Source organism: Gopherus evgoodei, chromosome 4 (genome assembly GCF_007399415.2).
Source record: "Gopherus evgoodei ecotype Sinaloan lineage chromosome 4, rGopEvg1_v1.p, whole genome shotgun sequence".
Lineage (NCBI taxonomy): Eukaryota > Metazoa > Chordata > Testudines > Testudinidae > Gopherus > Gopherus evgoodei.
The window spans coordinates 131,767,489-131,786,139 of NC_044325.1; the positions used below are offsets into that span (position 1 = coordinate 131,767,489).

Genomic DNA, 18,651 nt, shown 5'->3' on the forward strand with positions numbered 1-18,651 from the left:
TAGGGCTCCCCTTCCGGCTCCTAGGCACAGCAGTCTGCACCCCCTGTGGAGCCAGTGCCAGCTGCGCCGTGACGCACAGGCCAGGGGAGGTACCCAGAGAGCCCCTCGCCCGCCGGAGCCCATGAGCCGCCTGCTGCGGGGGCCTGGCTCTGGGGCTGGACAGGCCCCCCAGGGCATTGAGCTTCGACAACGAGGTTGGTCTGCGGGGCCATGTCCCCACCCTGAGCGCAGGGCACTCTTGCCAGGGCCAGGGAGCCCCAAGAGAGCTGAGCCCCAGCTGCTTCTGCCCGTCCCTGAGCAGCCAGGGAGGGAGGAGTCCCAGGATAACACCTCCACCCCACCAGAGACAGGTGCACCCTCTATGGGCAGTGCCATGCCTGCAGGTGGGGCTGGTCAGATCCATGTCCTCGTCCTGCCCCACGGCCAGGCAGCAGCACCTAGGGACAGCGCAGGGTGCACTGGAGTCGGCCCGCCCAGCTCCACGCTCCTCAGCCCCCCCACCCGGTCTCCGCCCAGCCCCACTCTCCTCAGCCCCCCACTGGTCTCCCTGGCCCCTTCAGCTCCTGCCCCCACTGGCCATGTCAGGAGCTAGCTGGCCCTCTGCAGCGAGCCCCCGGGCCCAAGACATCTGCCATTCTCACTGCACATGGGCACAGCTGGCCCACTCAGAGACAGTCCCCCCATGCAGTGGCCACACCCCCGTGACAGCCACACCCCCATGCAGCGGCCACGCCCCCACGCAGCGACCACGTCCTCACCGATGTTGGGTGTGATGAGGGTGAAGGGGCTCAGGTAGGTCTGGCGCAGGTTCTGGCCCAGGGTGCTGGCGTAATCCTGGTAGCGCTTCAGCAGCCAGGCCGTGCCGCCCTCCGTCTGCTGGATCAGCTCCCAGTGGCGCTTGTTGCTGGGAGCCAGCAGGGCACTGCCCACCCGCAGCAGGTTCTGCCGGGGGGGCACCATGAGCAAGGGGCACTGCTGGGCCGACACACGGGGCACCCCCGGGTCAGCATCCAGAGCACAGGCCTGGCTAGGCACTGCGGCAGGCTCGTCACCATGGTGACCGAGCGCCTGAGTCCCACCCCTCCGGGGTTGAGCCAAGGTCGCGGTTCGGGTCTCAGTGGGGCCATCTGGGGATCCAGCCCTGTGGCTCTGATGCTGGCGCCTAGCACCGTGGGGTCAGGGTGTCTGGGGACTTGCTTGACCTGTGGGACCCGCCTGCCCCTGGGGGACCCGCCCGCCCCTGGGGGACCCGCCCAACCCCGTAGGACCCACCCAACCCTGTGGGTTCTGCCTGCCCCATCTCCCCTGCCAGGCGTTTTGCTTGTGGGTGTGAGGGGGAATCACCTGCCCCAGGCCACAAGAGCCCCAGGAATCCCCTGGGCAGCCTGCACCAAGCGACACTGGGGCCCCACATCCTTCCCATCAGCCCCCTGCCCATGCACATGCCACCAGCCATGCCCGGCCTGTGTCCTGTAAGGTGTCACTGAGCCACCCAGCCACCCTGTGCCCATACTCAGGGGCAGCCCGGACAGGCCTGGCAGTGCTCAGATTCTTTCCCAGGTTCCTGTGCCAGCTGCTTTGCACAGGGTCAGTCTCCAGCTTGCCCCATGAGACATATGTGTGACCCCAGCAGGGGAGCGTCCTCTGATCACAACAAGGCCCCCGTGCCCAGGAGCCAAGGTCCCTCCCTCTCCAGGCAATGCCACCTGAAGCCCCCACCCCTGTGCCTGCCCGGCTGGGCTTCCCTACACCACCCCAGCTGCTCTCCCAACCCGCTGGCACCTCGGTGAAGTGGACGTCCTGTGTGGCGGCCAGGCCAAAGCCCTGTTGATGGCTCTCGTGCTGCAGGAGGCGGGTGCAGAGCTGGTACGCCACCCGCACATCACTGCCGAAGTAGCTGGTTGTGTGCTGGGTGGCATTGTGCAGCTGCAGGGCCGCCCGCTGCACCAGCCCTGGGTCCAGGAGCGACTCATTCCGCAGCAGCCGCTCCGCCTGCGCCAGGCAAGGCAGTCATCAGTGCTGGGCACTGGGGCACCGGAAGTGGCACAGGGGCCTCAGACCAAACATGGCCTGGGAGGCTCAGGGCCGGGCACTGGGGAGGTGCGGGGGCCTCAGACTGAATACGGCCTGGGGGCTCAGGGCCGGGCACTGGGGAGGCAGGGGGGCCTCAGACTGAATACGGCCTGGGGGCTCAGGGCTGGGGCACTGGGGAGGCAGGGGGGCCTCAGACTGAATACAGCCTGGGGGCTCAGGGCTGGGGCACTGGGGAGGCGGAGAGGCCCAGGCTGAAAGCAGCCTGGGGGCTTCAGCACTAGGTACCTGGGGGGACACAGGAGCATGGGGGGCCTCAGACCGAACGTGGCCTGGGGGGCTCAGGACCGGGCACCAGGAAGGCCGGGGAGTCCCAGACCGAATGCAGCCGGGGCTGGGGAGAGGCCTCATGGCTGAGGTCCTGCTGCCTTTGGAGCCCAGCTCTCATGATGCCCTCTCTAAAGGATGGGACTGGTCAAATTGTGGGAAAAACCCCTCTGATTGGCTGCCTTGCCCACTGCCCTGTCTCCTGGGGAAGGGCAGCCAGTCAGAGCCGCTGCAGGAAGCTGGCAGATCTCCCCCCCCACCCCCGATACCATTGCATGGGGGGAGCTAAACAGCCCAGCAGGTCAGGGCCTTCCCCACAGTGAGTGACAGGGCAGCTCCTCGGCCCCCTGCACACTTGTCCTGAGCAGAGGCAGGGGGGTTGAAAACCCCTGAAGACACTGCTGGCCTGGAGGGGGAGAGGAACCTCCAGCACCCCCAGCCTGGGAGAGGTGAAGCCTGAGGTGGACTGGGGACAGAACTGGGGGGCCAGGATGAAGTGTGGGGCAGGGCAAGTGGAGCCTGGCAGCACCGATGGCCCCTGCGCTGGGGCTCGCCCAGAGCACAACGCAACCTCATCCAAAGCGCCTGGCGCTGGGGGGCCAACTCCTGTGGCAATGACATCTGGGGCTGACCATACAGGGAGCACCACTCCCAGCATGCACTGCTGCACCACACCCTAGGCCTCACCTCTCCAGGTGGAGCAGTGCATGCTGGGCCCCCCTGGAGTCACAGCCAGGGCGCTGGGAGCTGCCGAGGGGCCCTGGCAGGGCTGGGTCTGGGCTCTCCAGCTCTGAGGGTGCTGGGCAGATGCCACTTACCAGGCTCCGGAGCTGGGCGAAGGGCAGTGAGGTGCAGTTGAAGAGGTTGGGAGCCAGCCAGCCCTTGTGTTCGTCACAGTGTCGCACGGCAGTGCCTGCGGGAAGAAAGCAGGGGTCACTGCGGGGTCCCCAGGCCCTGCCGCCAGCGAGTCAGCACTGTCCCACGCCTGCGGGTCCTGGGCAGGCGGGCACAGGGCAGCGCGCTGCAGCCATGGCATGAGGGCACGTCGAGCACCGTCTCCCATCGCAGCAGCACATAGTTACCAAAAGATCCTCGGGGGCAGGGCGACGCGGCGGGAAGCCCAAAGCGGGTGCGGGGCCACCAGATGTTGGCTTCGATTGCACGGGGGCAGCTGTCATAATTCACTGCAGGGCAAAGAGGCGAATCAGAGCGACAGCCCAAGGGTACCCAGGCAGGTGCCCCCAGCTGGGCAGGTCCAGGGGCCAGCTTAACGCAGTGTGCCCAGGGGAGCCCTGGTTGGGGGGCACACGGGCCACATGACAGCCCCGAGTTGGGGGGTTGCTATCACAGACCCTGCCTGGACAAGGGCCTGCCAGGGGGTGGGCAGGCAGCAGGGTCCATGGGGAGTCTGGAGGGACAAGACATCACCCGGGGCCGTAGGCCACACCCTGGCTGGGAGATCTTGGCAGCCGGTGGCCCAGGCACCCCTTCGCCAGCATGGGGAGGGACAGGGGGCCCACAGTTCAGGGGCTATGGTCCGTTCAGCCTGCTGATACTGACAGCTCCACCCTCCAATCCCAGGGCGCGGTGGAGCTATCTAATAGGACCCCACCTCCCAGCAACTCCTTTATTTCCTGCCGGGGGGGCCGTTCCCCCCCCACTGCCCCTAGTTGCAATCCCATGTCCTGGGCGTGCCCCCCACTGGCATCCTGAGTGGTGCTGGGCCTTGGGGGGCCGCATCCCGCCTCATGCTGCTGGTTGTGTCCCGCCCCCTCCCTCAGGGCTGTGTCGGCCATGCCATGGGAACAGTGCCCCACTGTGCCCTGGGGGCCGGTCGCTGCCCTGCCCTGGGGCCCGTGTCCTCCTATGCCCTGGGGGCTGCACCCACTGTGCCCTGGGGGCTGGGCCCTGCCATGCCCTCCGGCCCGCGTCCTCCTATGCCCTGGGGGCCGGTCCCTGCCATGCCCTGGGGCCCGTGTCCTCCTATGCCCTGGGGACCGCATCCCACTGTGCCTTCGGGGCTGCACCCATTGTGCCCTGGGGCCAGTCCCTGCCGTGCCCTGGGGACCACGTCCTCCTATGCCCTGGGGGCTGCACCCACTGTGCCCTGCCCAGGGGGCCAATCCCAGCCATACCCTGGGGACCAGATCCTGCCTTGCCCTGGGGGCCAGTCCCTGCCATGCCCTGGGGATCGCATCCTGCTGTGCCCTGGGGGCTGGGCCCTGCCATGCCCTGGGGCCCGCATCCTCCTATGCTCTGGGGGCTGCACCCACTGTGCCCTGGGGCCCGCGTCCTTCTTTGTCCTGGGGGCCAGTCCCTGCCATGCCCTGGGGACCACGGTTCCGCCATGCCATGGGGGCTTGGCCGACCTTCGCAGCCATTGGCGGTGACCTCAGCAAAGGGGTTATCACAGCGGTCGCAGCGTCGCCCGATGACGCCTGGCTTGCACTGGCACTGCCCTGTCTCAGGGTCACAGAGCCGCGCCAGGGAGCCCGTGGGGTAGCAGTCGCACAGCAGGCAGGAGTCGCTGGCCAGCGGGCGGTAGTGATTCTCCTGGGGGGCAGAACACAGGACGTTAGCCCCAGAGAGCAGCTGACAGCCCTGGGCAGCCAAACCCCATCCATCAATCAGGCAGCCCACAGGCCGCTGCAGGGCCAGAGCCACCCATTGCCCCCTGCCCCATGGGGCTCCTCTTGGTGGAGGGAGAGTACAACCCCCACCCATCCAGTTAAGCCTGCTGGCAGGACCTAGCTAGTGCCATGGGGGAGGGGGGCTGACTCGCTGAGACAGGCCAAACTGTGCTCATGCATGGACCCCCATACAGCCAGCAGGCACTGCCACCGACCATGTCCCACTGCCAGCCCCTCGGCTGCCTGAAGCCCAGGCCATGGGCAGAGCCGTTCCATGGGGCAGGTACCACCAGAGCTCAGCAGCCCAGCCCCACCTGCCCGCTTCCAAGGCTGCAGAGGGCAAAAAAAATCTCACAATCCACCTGGGCCCTCAAACTGCCTCATAGGAACCCCCTGTCCCAGTGCTGCTCAGCTCCAGGTCCCTGCTGCAGCCCTTCTGGGAACCCGGTGTGGGGTGGGGACACAGGGCCCAGAGCCAAGCAGGGGGGCAGGGGATGGGCAGAACAGCCGGACTGCAGAAGGGGGCTGATGGGAGGGGCAGAAGGAGCCAAAAGCCCTGAAGCTAATCTCTGGGTCACTGGCACCACCCAGCAATGGTATCTCCCCCCAGCTGACCCAGGCACCCCCCCCATTCCCCCTGCAGTGGTATCGCCCTCACTCACCCTGCAGTGACACTCCCCGCTGGTTTTGTTGCAGTCGGGGTCGAAGCCTTTGCTGACATCACAGTTGCAGGGGCCGCACATGGGGTGCCCCCACCACCCCCGCGGGCATGGCTGGTCGATCCTGCGCAGACCAGACCCGGCTTCGTTACCTGCACCCACACTGCACACGCAGCCCCCCCCCCACGCCCTCACTGGGCACCTGGCACTCACCCGTGTGGGCTGCACCTCCCCCCCAAACTCTGGGCACTGCTCCCACACATGCCTGGCACACTCACTGCATACACACAGCACACACAATGCCCCCCACATGCTACCAGACACCGGGCACACACTGCCTGGCCCTGCACTGCACACACCCCCAACGCACACCCAGCGTACACCTACACTGCACACACACACTCACTGCCTACATCTGCACTGCACACATACCCAGCACACACCCGCACTGCACACACACACACTCACTGTGCACGTGTATACACATACACAATCACTGCGTAACCTGCACTGCATGCACACCTGCTGTGTACACCTGCACTGCACACACAGACACACTGACTGCGTACACCTGCACTTCACACACACACAATCACTGAGTACACCCACATGCCATGCACACACACATACTGCATAAATCTCTACTATGTGCACACACAGCATACATGTGCAGTGCAAACACACACTCACTAAGTACACCTGTATGGCACACACACACTGCATATGCCTGTACAGCATGCATGCACACACACACCATGAGTGTACACTTACACCGCACACACATATTCGCTGAATACACCTGCATGGGGCATGCACACTCACACATTCACTCCATACCTCTGCACTGCACACATGTGCACACCCACATGGTGCTCTCTCACACACATACACACTGCATACAGCTGCACAGAACACCTAGAGCAGGGTGACCAGACAGCAAGTGTGAAAAATCGAGACAGGAGGTGGGGGGTAATAGGCACCTATATAAGACAAAGCCCCAAATATCAGGACTGTCCCTATAAAATCAGGACATCTAGTCACCCTACACAGAGCACACACCTGCACTGCATGCACACTCACTGCCTACACCCCCACACTGCACACCCAGTACTAGGCCCGCACAGAGCACACCTGCACTGCAGACACATATCCCCCCCCACACACACATACGTCCCGGCATCTCACTTGTTTTCGCAGTAGGGGCCGAAGTAGGTGGGGGTACACTCGCAGGTGTAGCCGTGCGGGGCGCTGGGCTTGCGAGTGCACGTGGCCTGGTGCTCACAGGGATTGAGGGCACACACGTGGGCACAGCTGTCTCCATAATAACCTGGGGCAGGAAGGAGGAGATGCCTGGGGGTTCAGTGTCCCAATGCCCCAGGCCGGGGCTCCCACGGCCGCCCACCCCTGCTGGCTGAGGATGAGTGATGCTCCGAGCGTGCGGCACCAGAGTCAGGGCAGCCTTGTCCCCAGCTGTTCTCCAGGGAGTTGGCCAGCCTTGGGGTGCCCCTTGCATGTGATCAGCCCCAGAGCTGCTGGCCTGAGCTCCCCACAGCTCCCCAGCCTGGCTGAGATGTGTCCCGCTGATCCCAAGGGGCTCCTGGGGGCTGTACTGGGGGCGGCAAATACCCCTGAAGCTGCACATGGGGCAGAGCCGATCCTGTGCACAGGGATCGCCAGGCAGCGCATGACCCCCTGCACCCACCCGCCCAGCTCCTGGCCCCTCACCTGGGTCACAACTGCAGGAGAAGCTGTCCCAGTCATCATTGCAGTAGCTGTTGGCCGGGCAGGGGCTGGAGTCACAGGGGTCAGGGACACTGCAGCCACGCTCCACATTCACCTGCTCGGCCTGGTTCATGTTCAGGGCCACAGCACTGGCCGCTGTCTCACCGATCCGCACTCCCTGCCAGAGCACAAGGGGCCCCAGTGAGCCTGGCATTGGCCCCGCCCCCCTCTGCTCCCCTCAGAGCAGGCCCACAGCCCGAGAATGGGCCCAAAGCGCCTCCCCCCAAATAACGGCCCACAGCCCCACCGAGAATCAGCCCAGAGCGCACCCCGCAAGAACGGGCCCACAGGCCTCCCCAGAATAGGCCCGGAGCACCCGTGAGAAAGGGCCTGGAGCCCCTTCGAGAATGAGCCCAGAGCCCCTCGTGGCAGCCCTCTGGAAAGGGGCTGGGTTCCCCCATCAGTCCCCTTGTTTGCATGTTTCATGCTGTGCCACAGACCCAGCAGCCCGGGGATGGAAACTGGCCCCCAAGGGCTAGTCTGTGACAGGCTGTAGCTGCCGGGATTGGCCACTAGAGAGCGCCATAGTCTCACCCTGGGACCCTGGAAGTGCCCATTATCCGAGGGGGCAGCAGTAGGGCTGCCTGAGAGCGGGGGATTGTAGGTCTGGCCCTGGTGCTACCATTGCCTGTTCCCCCTACCCCCCTGCACCAGATCCCAGCTAGATGGGCCCATCCCCTCAGCTGGGACCCAGACGAGGGTGCAACCCCCACAGCACCCCCGATACCTGCATGCAGCCGCGGAATCCCTGCTGCACCTGGCCCCCCGCGCCCGCCACGCCGCCCATGGTCAGGTTCCTCAGCTTCAGCCCCTGCAGCTCACTGCTGGGGACCTCCAGCACCTGCAGAGAGACCAGTGAGCACTGGGCCCTGCAGAGCTCAGGGGAGCCCAGGGCTGTGATAGCAGGGGCTGCAGGTCGGGAGTGAGGGGCACCAGCGAAGCTAGGGAAGAGCCCAGAGCTGGGATAGCAGGACAGCAGATGTAGGGCGGGATGGAGGGGCACTGGTAGAGCTGGGGGGTGGGGGGAGCCCAGGGGTGGGTGGCAGGGGCCTGCGGGTCAGGAATGAGGGGCGCTGGTGGAGCAGGGAGCCCAGGGGTGGGGTAGCAGGGGGCTGCGGGTCGGGAGTGAGGGGCGCTAGTGGAGCAGGGAGCCCAGGGGTGGGGTAGCAGGGGGCTGCGGGTTGGGAGTGAGGGGCGCTGGTGGAGCAGGGAGCCCAGGGGTGGGGTAGCAGGGGGCTGTGGGTCGGGAGTGAGGGGCGCTGGTGGAGCAGGGAGCCCAGGGTATCTCTGTTGCTCTCACCCCTGCTCTGTTGTTGGCCCCAAAATTCAGTTCAAATGTGAAGAAACAGACACAAGGTTTAAAAGAACAACAGCGACAAACTTCCCCCCCTGCACCTTGCCCCCCATCCTGCTCCCTACACATCCCCCCAGCCCCCATCATCCCTCATTCGCCTTGCTCCCTTCCCCCTGCACCTGCCCCCCATTCTTCCCCCCAAGCCTCATCTGGCCCCCCATCCTGGCTCCCACACTTCACCCAGCCCCCCCTTCTGCCCTCTCATCCCCCTTATCTTGCCCAGGACCCCCCCGCAGCGCCTGGCTAGCCCCACCCCTGCTCTGTGCCCACCAGCCCCGCACCTGGTGCAGGCCGTAGTCGAGGGCCAGGACAGCCTCGACCTCGGTGCTCTCCCGCCTGCGCCGCAGCTCCAGCTGCAGGTGATGCCAGTCGCCGTCGTTCACCTTCACCTGGTGCAGCCGGAGCGCCCAGCCTTGGACGCTAGGCTGGGAGACGCTCATCAGCACGTACCCCTCACTCAGCTGGGAGAGATGGGGACAGTCAGAGGGGGCGGCAGTGGGGGGAGCTGGCTGGGAGTAGGGGGCCTGAGGCAATGGGGCAGGAATGGGGAGTGGTGGAAAGAGACGGGCTGGGGGCTGTGGGGGGAGCAGGCTGGGAGGGGGGATGAGGAGGGCAGTGGGGGAATGGGGGCAGGGGGCAGTCGGGGGAGCGGTCCAGGGGCAGGGAAGGGGGAAGCAGGGGGGAGCAGGGGAGCAGTGGGATCCAGGGGACAACGAGGGGAGTAGGTGGCCAGGGGCAGTGGGGCAGAAACGGAGTAGAGTGGAAGTGGGGGGAAGCAGAGGGCAGGTGACGGGGGGGCAGGAGGAACAGGGGACAGCGAGGTCCAGGGGGCAGTGTGGGGAGCAGTGGTCTGGGGTCCCGGCTGCTGGGACATGCCCAGCCGGTGTCATGAGGGCCTGTGGGTGGGTGCTCAGATGCTGGGCAGGGGCCCCTGAAGACGGGAAGCGTCTCCCAGATCTGGGTGCTACCACCTACCCTGGTGCGAGGGGCCCCGAGATGGGCAGCATTAGCCGGAGGCTGATGGGCTTCTGGGGCAGTGCCCTGCCCCCACCTATTGCAGCCCATGTGGGGCCGATGCCAGGGGCCCTGAGCGCTCTGGCCAGGACTGGCTGTAGACACCAGCTTAGCAAGCAGGTGCTTGGGGTGGCCACTCCAGAGAGGGGCGGCTCGTCCAGCTATTCGGCGGCAATTCGGCGGAGGGTCCCTCACTCCCGCTCGGGCAAAGGACCTCCTGCTGAATTGCCGCAGATCGCCATCGCGGCTTTTTTTTTTTGGCTGCTTGGGGCAGCAAAACCCCTGGAGCAGGCCCTGGCTCTGGCACCAGCCCAGCAGAGGGCGGATGCGTCGCTGCCTGCGGCACCATGCCAGGAATGAGTCCCGCTCTCACCTGGGCAGTAGGGGGGGTCCTGCTCCTGCCTCCCCCAGGCTCTGACACCCGCAGGGAGCCCCTATGGGATGACGGCCCCTCCCCCCATGGCCCCCGCTTGCCGGACAATGGCCCCTTCCCCCGTGGCACCCGCCTGCCGGGCGATGTCCCCTCCCCCATGGCACCCCCCTCCAGATGGCAGCCCCTCCCCCATGGCCCCGCTCTCTGGGCGACGCCCCAGGCCCCACCTGCAGGGTGATGGTGGAGAGCTGCCCAGCCAGGGCCCGCAGCAGGACGCCGTTGGCCTGGCGGGTGCGGAACATGAGCCCCGTGTGCCAGGGCAGCGAGATGCTCAGGGCCAGGTTACTCCAGGCCACCAGGCTGCTGCCCACGAACCGCTGGGGATTCGCCATTTCTGCAGGAGACACCGGCTCAGCCCATGGGGCCTGCTGCACCCGCTCACAACAGGGGCCTGCTCACCCACACACAACAGGGGCCTGCTCCCCAGCACATAACAAGGGCCTGCTCCCCCCGCACACAACAGGGAGCTGCTCCCCCCCCCCGCACAATAGGGACCCAGTGCTCCCACCACAACGGGCCATGCATTCCTGGGACCAACACTTGGGCAGCGGTTTGTGGCTTCATTTGTGTAACACCTGCCATCCCCCTGCCCAGCTTTGTCCTGGAGCCTCCTGTCTGCCCCCCCAAACCCCTGCTGAAGCCCCCATCTGGTCCCAGAACCCCTGCCTGCCCTCCTGAGCCCCCGCTGAAGCCCCCGCCAGGCCCCAGAGCCCCCTACCTTGTCCCCTTGAAACTCGAGCCTGCCCCCTGAAACTCCCCGCCTGCCCTCCTGAGCCCCCTACCTTGCCTGCAGTTCTTGCCCCCGAAGCCCAGGGGGCACTGGCAGCTGAATGTGTCCCACTGGTTGACACAGGTGCCCCCGTTGTGGCAGGTGTTGCTGTCACAGACGTTCTTCTTGGCAGAGCAGCCTGCGGGGGGGTGAGAGCCAGGCTGAGCCCCCGTCGATGGGGGGGTGTTCCCCAGAACGGGGGGCAGATGATGCTTTGGGGCTCAGGGAGAGGCACAGACCCAGTGCCAGCTCCTATCCCAGCCCCCCTTTGCAGGGCCACCGAGAACCCACCCTGCACGGTGCCCCCCAGCTCCTATCCCAGAACCCTCCTCTCTCAAGGACCGCCCAGCACCCCCCAGCTCCTATCCCAGCCCCCCTCACCCCGGGCTACCCAGCACCCACCCTGCACGGTGCCCCCCAGCTCCAATCCCAGAGCCCCTCCTCTCTCAAGGACCGCCCAGCACCCCCCCAGCTCCTATCCCATCTCCTATCCCAGTCCCCCGTCCCCCCCCCAGGGCTACCCAGCACCCCCCCTGCACGGTGCCCCCAAGCTCCTATCCCAGAGCCCCTCCTCTCTCAAGGACCGCCCAGCACCCCCCAGCTCCTATCCCAGAGGCTGCCCTTGGGCCCACCCACAGCACAGTGCCCCCCAGCTCCATTCCCAGGGCCCCCCGGAGCTGCCCAGCACCCACCCGGCACGGTGCCATTGTTGGCGATGAAGTCAGCCATGTCCAGCTGGCGGTTATCGATCAGCAGGTTCCGGATGCAGCCCACGAACTGCCGGTTGTGCACCGGGAAACTCTCCGGCAGGTCAGGGACCCCGCCCAGGAGCAGGGGTCCCGTCAGATCCAGGGACCTGGCCAATGGAAGCAGAGTCACATGGGGACATGGCCATGGGGTGGAGGATTCCTCCCCATTCACTACCCTGACCCAGGAAGCAGAAAACACTCTCCTGCCCAGGGTGGGCTAGCAGGGGCTGTGGGTCGAGAGTGAGAGGCACCAGTGGAGCTGGGGGGAGCCCAGGGCTGGGACAGCAGGGGCTGTGGGTCGGGATTGAGGGGCACCGGCAGAGCTTGGGAGAGCCCAGGGCTGGGATAGCAGGGCCTGTGGGTCGGGAGTGAGAGGCACCAGTGGAGCTGGGGGGAGCCCCGGGCTGGGACAGCAGGGGCTGTGGGTCGGGATTGAAGGGCATCGGCGGAGCTGGGGGGACCCTAGGGTTTGGACAGCAGGGGCTGCGGGTCGGAAGTGAGAGGCACCGGCAAATCTAGGGGGAGCCCAGTGCTGGGCTAGCAGGGGCTGCGGGTCAGGAGTGAGGGGCACTGGCAGAGCTGGGGGGAGCCCAGGGCTGGGCTAGCAGGGGCTGCAGATCAGGAGTGAGGGGCACCAGCAGAGCTGGGGGGAGCCCAGGGCTGGGCTAGCAGGGGCTGCGGGTCGGGAGTGAGAGGCACCGGCGGAGCTAGGGGGAGCCCAGGGCTGGGCTAGCAGGGGCTGCAGATCAGGAGTGAGGGGCACCAGCAGAGCTGGGGGGAGCCCAGGGCTGGGCTAGCAGGGGCTGCGGGTCAGGAGTGAGAGGCACCGGCGGAGCTGGGGGGAGCCCAAGGCTGGGCTAGCAGGGGCTGCAGATCAGGAGTGAGGGGCACCAGCAGAGCTGGGGGGAGCCCAGGGCTGGGCTAGCAGGGGCTGCGGGTCGGGAGTAAGAGGTACCAGCGGAGCTGGGAGGAGCCCAGGGCTGGGCTAGCAGGGGCTGCAGATCAGGAGTAAGGGGCACCAGCAGAGCTGGGGGGAGCCCAGGGCTGGGCTAGCAGGGGCTGCGGGTCGGGAGTGAGAGGCACCGGCGGAGCTAGGGGGAGCCCAGGGCTGGGCTAGCAGGGGCTGCAGATCAGGAGTGAGGGGCACCAGCAGAGCTGGGGGGAGCCCAGGGCTGGGCTAGCAGGGGCTGCGGGTCAGGAGTGAGAGGCACCGGCGGAGCTGGGGGGAGCCCAAGGCTGGGCTAGCAGGGGCTGCAGATCAGGAGTGAGGGGCACCAGCAGAGCTGGGGGGAGCCCAGGGCTGGGCTAGCAGGGGCTGCGGGTCGGGAGTAAGAGGTACCAGCGGAGCTGGGAGGAGCCCAGGGCTGGGCTAGCAGGGGCTGCGGGTCAGGAGTGAGGGGCACCGGCAGAGCTGGGAGGAGCCCAGGGCTGGGCTAGCAGGGGCTGCAGGTTGCGAGTGAGGGGCACCAGCAGAGCTGTGCAGAAGCCGCCTGGCCCCACACATGACCCCCTGCCTGCCTGGGAGCCCCAGCGAGTCTCTTACTTCTTAGTTCCCGACTGCATCCCCCGCGCAGAGCAGGAATAGTTCCCCAGCACCTCGCCAAACTTCAGGGCCACGGCCACGTCGCAGTCGTCCACCGTCACCACGGCCACCTTCTGATCCGAGGGGCCCTGGGGCACCCCCAACTTCCCAATGATGGGCTGTGGAGAGAGCGAGACCCCAGGTGCAGCAGGTGACTGGGCAGGGCAGAGCCCCACACAGGGCAGAGAATGTGCTATGGGGGCTGTGGCACAATCAGCACCTTCCCAGCCCACGGGATTTGGGCACCAGTCAGACTTTCGCTGCCATCCCATCATGAGAGCAGCCCAGCAGGGCCGTACCCCAGAGCAGAGGGGTCCCCAGGGCTCCTGGAACCCAGATCTCAGCCTGCACCTGCCAGCGGGAAGCAGCTGGCAGCCTGCAGGTGTGTGGGGTCAGAGAGACCGGCAGCCCCAGGAGCTGCCAGCAGAGCCACTTTGCCAGCACCCACCCGGCCAGCTCATGGCCCGACCTCCTCCTGGCCGGCTCCCTGCCCAGCCAGGCCCTTGGGAAGCTGGCCCTGCCATGGCCTTGGGGGAGTCAGGCTCCAGGACTCCTATCCCCCAGGCAGTGCAGTGAGGGCCTGTGACCAAGGGGCCTATGTATGCCTCAGTTTCTCCAGTATTTCGCACAAGGGCGGCTCCAGGCCCCAGCACGCCAAGCACGTGCTTGGGGCGGCAAGCCGCGGGGGGCGCTCTGCCGGTCACCGGGAGGGCAGCAGGCAGGCCGCCTTCAGCGGCATACCTGCAGAGGGTCCGCTGGCCCCGCGGCTCCGGTGGACCCTCCGCAGGCATGCCTGTGGGAGGTCCACCGGAGCCGCCGGACCAGCAGAGCTCCCCCGCGGCATGCCACCGTGCTTGGGGCGGCGAAATGTCTAGAGCCTCCCCTGATTTCACAGGGTTACTGGAGGGGGTCTGCTCTCAGGACAGGCTGACACAGGTGAATGGCACCCAGCTATCTGCGCCAGGCAGGCCCTGGCGACCCCATCTCAGTGGGGAAGACAACAGCAAAGCCAACCCCCAGACCAGCGACATCTGGCGCCCAGTGCCTCAAAGGGGGAGGGATTCCTTACCCCCAAACTCCCCACCCCGGGTGGGAGGGTAAGGAGGGGGAGCAGAGCTGGCTGCAGGTCCCCTGGAACAGAGTGAAGACAGATGGACGGACAGAGCCTGACCAAGGGGAGCCGACACTTTACCCCTGCTCTGTGCTACCCCCAGGCCTTGCTCTGCTGTGCCCAGCAGGCAGGTAAACCTGCATGGTGCTGGCAAATGGCACTAATCCAAGCCAAGCCGCCACGTCTCTGCCAAGAGGCTGCCTCAGGGCGTGGCCACGCGGGACACACTGGCGCGTGCCAGTGCAAACACCAGCTATGCCTGTGGGAGGGACTCTCCCCTCGCTGCAGTTCACCTGCCTCCTGCCCCCAGCGACCTGGTGCCATCTACACCCGCGTCGCTTGGAGGTTTCACACTGCACTCATGGACGGCTCTGGGCAGAGCTCCCAGTGTGAGGCTATGGGGCCCACCCTGGGCAGGAGAGTGGGAGCCCTGGGACTGGGGCCTCCACCCCTCCCCCAAGGACCCCTCACCCTGGACCAAGGGCCTCAGATGCTTCCTGAGGGTCCAACCCCACAATTGCCTCCTCCAGCTCTCTGGGGGCCCAGGGCAGGAGCCCCTCACCCCCCACCCCAACCAGGGACTCTATTTCAGCATCAAAATTTGTGGCTGGCTGAGAATTGAGGGGGCTGGGGGAGGTGGAGGGATGCAGCGAGCTCATCACCAGGATCAGCCCATAGCGAGGGAGGGGCTGGGCTGGGCCCAGGGCCCAGTGCTGCCCCCTGGGGTTCTGCTGGGACCTCTGAGTGCCTTGGTGATCGCCCCACATCCCCAGCCCTGTGGCACGGCTGGCAGGCATGGCACTGACAGGCAGCCACGTGGATGCCCTGCCCTCCAGATGCCCGCCAGCGCTGTCCCACTCACCTGGTTGTAGTACTGCAGCCGGACCGTGTGCCATTGCCCATCGCTCACGCCACCCGGCACAGACGGAGACACCGTGGTGGTCGACTCGCCTGGGGGGAGCAGGGGGATGCTGGTTACCGCAGGGCCGTGGGGGAGCCACGGCCTGAGGTGGGCAAGGGAGCCCAGAGCTCCCCACCCAGCAGCAGGGAGCTGGGCCCTGGGAGGGGAGCAGGATCTGGGGGCAGAGGGCTCTGTGGGGAGCTGCACGCTTGGGAGCCAGGGGGTGAGGGGAGCTGGGGGGAAGGGGAGGTAGGGCCAAGGGAACTGAGAGCCAGGGAAACTGGGGCGAGGGCCGTTGTGCCGAGGGGAGCCGGGGCCAAGGGGAGTCAGGCCCGAGGATGAGGGGAGTCGGGCCCAGGGCAGAAGGGAGTCGGGCCCAGGGCCAAGGGGAGTCGGGCCCAGGGCAGAAGGGAGTTGGGCCCGGGGATGAGAAGAGTTGGGCCTGGGGGTGAGGGGAGTTGGCTGGGGCCAAGGGGAGCTGGGCCTGGGGCAGAAGGGAGTTGGGCCTGGGGCCAAGGGGAGCCGGGTCGGGGCCTAGCGAAGCCTGGCCCAGAGATGAGGGGAGTCGGGCCCGGGGATGAGGGGAGTGTGACATTATGAGTGTGATCTAATATCTCAAAGATGACAGGACCAGAAAGAGTTAATTAACTCACAGACTGACCTGACCCATGGCCGAACTTTAGAGACTTGTTAGGAAAATATGTAAATGAATAGAGCTTTGAAATGCAAGTCTGCATTGTTAGAGGTAGAAGGGTAGGTGTTTGCTCAGGTCTTGTGATGTAACCAAACAAGTCTTGTCTATTGCATAGCTTTGATTCAAAGATAAAAAAGGAATATTAACGTTTAGGAAGATACTTGAATGAAATAGTATTATTGTCTATATTTCTCTTTGAAGGTTGTGGCAATCTGTATCTGAACTGTTTAATGGATAAATTACCCTGTGCTAATTGCCAGGATGTTTGGGAGAAGAATTAAGCCTGTTGTTTCTCAGGCCAAAAGGCTGCTGGAAATGTATAAAAACCCTGGGACACGATCCTACTTCATCTCAGATCTGCTTTGGGTTTCAAGAGGGGGAAACCTTAAGCCATAAGGGTTGAGATCCCCAGTCGCTGACTGGAGTCACTCTGAATATGGACATTGGACTATAACCTATGGGCTATTTCTAAAAGCTCATCTCTACTATGTATCTGAACCTCAAGAATTGAATTCAAGTCTATATGTATATTGATCTTTTAACCAACACTCTCTCTCTCTTTTCTTTTTTAATAAATTTTAGCTTAGTTAACAAGAATTGGCTATAGCGTGTATTTTGGGTAAGATCTAAGTTATAATTGGACCTGGGTATATGGCTGATCCTTTGGGATTGGAAGAACCTTTTCTTTTATATGATGAGATAAGATTTTCAGTAATCATCATCATATCTGACGTGTGTGTCTGGATGGAGGCCTGAGGCTGGGCATGTTAAGGGAAGTGCGGTGTTTGAACTTCAGAGTAACCAGTGAGGTATTATAGAAGCTGTTCTGTGCTGGCTTGGTAAATCTAAGTACTGGAATAACCACCAGCTTCTGGGGTTTGTCTGCCCCATTTTGTTTGCAGTTCACCCTAATTGAGTGACCGTGGCTGGCTCCCACAGGCAGCAGCCTCACAGGGAGTCGGGCCTGGGGCAGAAGGGAGTTGGGTCCGGGGCCGAGGGGAGACGGGCCTGGGGATGAGGGGAGTTGGGCCCAGGGATGAGGGGATTCGGGCCAAGGGATAAGGGGAGTCAGGCCCAGGGCCGAGGGGAATCGGTCCCGGGGCAGAAGGGAGTCACACCCGGAGATTAGGGGAGTCGGGCCCAGGGATGAGGGGATTCGGGCCAAGGGGAATCGAGCCCAGTGCTGAGGGAAGTCGGGCCCGGGGATGAGGGGAGCCAAGCCCTGGGCCGAAGGGAGTCGGGCCCAGGGATAAGGGGAGTCAGGCCCAGGGCCAAGAGGAGTCAGGCCAAGGGGAGTTGGGCCTGGGGCAGAAGGGAGTTGGACCTGGGGACGAGGCGAGCCGGGGCCAAGGGGAGTCAGGCCCAGGGATTAGGGGAGTTGGGCCTGGGGCAGAAGGGAGTTGGACCCGGGGATGAAGGGAGCCGGAGCCGAAGGGAGACGGGCCCAGGGATAAGGGGAGTTGGTCCTGGGGATGAGGGGAGCTGGTCCTGGGGATGAGGGGAGTTGGTCCTGGGGCAGAAGGGAGTCAGACCAGGGGATGGGAGGAGCTGGAGCCGAAGGGAGTTGGGCCCAGGGATGAGGGAAGCGGGCCCAGGGCCGAAGGGAGTCGGGCCCAGCCAGACCCTACCTGCCGAGAAGGTGAGCTGGATCTGCTCATGGATGATCTCCAGGGCCACGAAGTCATGCTTCTCATTGAAACGCCCATTGTACAGGAGAAGTCCGTTCCGCTCCTTCGTGGCGAACCTGCCCAAGGGGGAGAGGGTGAGAGCAGCATCCAGAACAACACATCCCCTGGATCCCTCACGGCCTGACATGGGTTGAGAGAGCCCAACCCCACGGGACCCTCTGAGATGGGCAGGAGCAGGGTCGTCAATTAGTTTGTGTCAAGGTCCACATTTCTTGGTCAAGGGTCCAGACTACAGAGAAAAAAATAACAAAATGATAATAAGTAAAGGAAAAGATTTCGGGGTGTGTTCAAAAGCATCTGGCTTTCCAGATTTGGCCTGCTGTCCCCCTACTGATGAACCCTGGGCAGGAGCATGGCCAGAGGACCGGCGCATGGAGGCACCTTGGCCTGCCTGGGGAATGGATGGCATCAGGACACAGAGTTAAGGTGGGTGTTGGTCACAGTTAAGGGGGCATCAAGGCATAGTTAAGGGGGCATTGGGGCAGAGTAAAGGGAGGCACTGAGACAGAGTTAAAGGAGGGAGCATCCAGGCAGAGTTAAGATGGGTGTTGGACCAGACAGAGTTAAGGGGGCATCAGGACATAGTTAAAGAGGGCATGGGGCAGAGATAAAGGGGACATCGGGTCAGCATTTGGGGGGGCATTGGAACAGAGATAAGGGGAGCATCCGGGCAGAGTTAAGGAGGCAGCAGGGCAGAGTTAAGGTGATGGGCCCGCATGGAACATTCTCGCTGTGCAGTAAGGCATGAGTTCAAGGCTGGGTAATGGCGATCCCATCTTTGCTCTCCCCACAGCAATTGGAGTCTAAAGGCAGCCATGGCCTGGCGCCCTCATGCTCCCCGATCTCCCCCAGTCAGTGACCAGAGGAATAGCAAGGAGCCTGCAGAGTAGCTGACTGCAGCACCCCTGCATGTGTGGGGAGAAGCTT

At 64.6% G+C, this 18,651-nt stretch overlaps 1 protein-coding gene across 5 annotated transcripts in view; it reads right to left on the bottom strand.

Moving 5' to 3' along the window:
* The window catches only part of CELSR2 (cadherin EGF LAG seven-pass G-type receptor 2), a 65,390-nt gene that overhangs the window by 13,817 nt on the left and 32,922 nt on the right, over nucleotides 1–18,651 (bottom strand). For all 5 annotated transcript variants that reach the window (XM_030561106.1, XM_030561108.1, XM_030561105.1 and 2 more), the window contains exons 4-19: nucleotides 17,665–17,780; nucleotides 15,304–15,392; nucleotides 13,292–13,449; nucleotides 11,692–11,855; nucleotides 11,013–11,138; nucleotides 10,398–10,564; nucleotides 9,065–9,244; nucleotides 8,157–8,270; nucleotides 7,373–7,547; nucleotides 6,833–6,974; nucleotides 5,651–5,771; nucleotides 4,728–4,911; nucleotides 3,441–3,542; nucleotides 3,177–3,271; nucleotides 1,783–1,992; nucleotides 759–942 (exon numbers count right to left, since the gene is read on the bottom strand). In XM_030561106.1, the coding sequence (XP_030416966.1) occupies nucleotides 759–942; nucleotides 1,783–1,992; nucleotides 3,177–3,271; nucleotides 3,441–3,542; nucleotides 4,728–4,911; nucleotides 5,651–5,771; nucleotides 6,833–6,974; nucleotides 7,373–7,547; nucleotides 8,157–8,270; nucleotides 9,065–9,244; nucleotides 10,398–10,564; nucleotides 11,013–11,138; nucleotides 11,692–11,855; nucleotides 13,292–13,449; nucleotides 15,304–15,392; nucleotides 17,665–17,780 (2,327 nt within the window). The remainder of the gene's footprint in view (nucleotides 1–758; nucleotides 943–1,782; nucleotides 1,993–3,176; nucleotides 3,272–3,440; nucleotides 3,543–4,727; nucleotides 4,912–5,650; nucleotides 5,772–6,832; nucleotides 6,975–7,372; nucleotides 7,548–8,156; nucleotides 8,271–9,064; nucleotides 9,245–10,397; nucleotides 10,565–11,012; nucleotides 11,139–11,691; nucleotides 11,856–13,291; nucleotides 13,450–15,303; nucleotides 15,393–17,664; nucleotides 17,781–18,651) is intronic.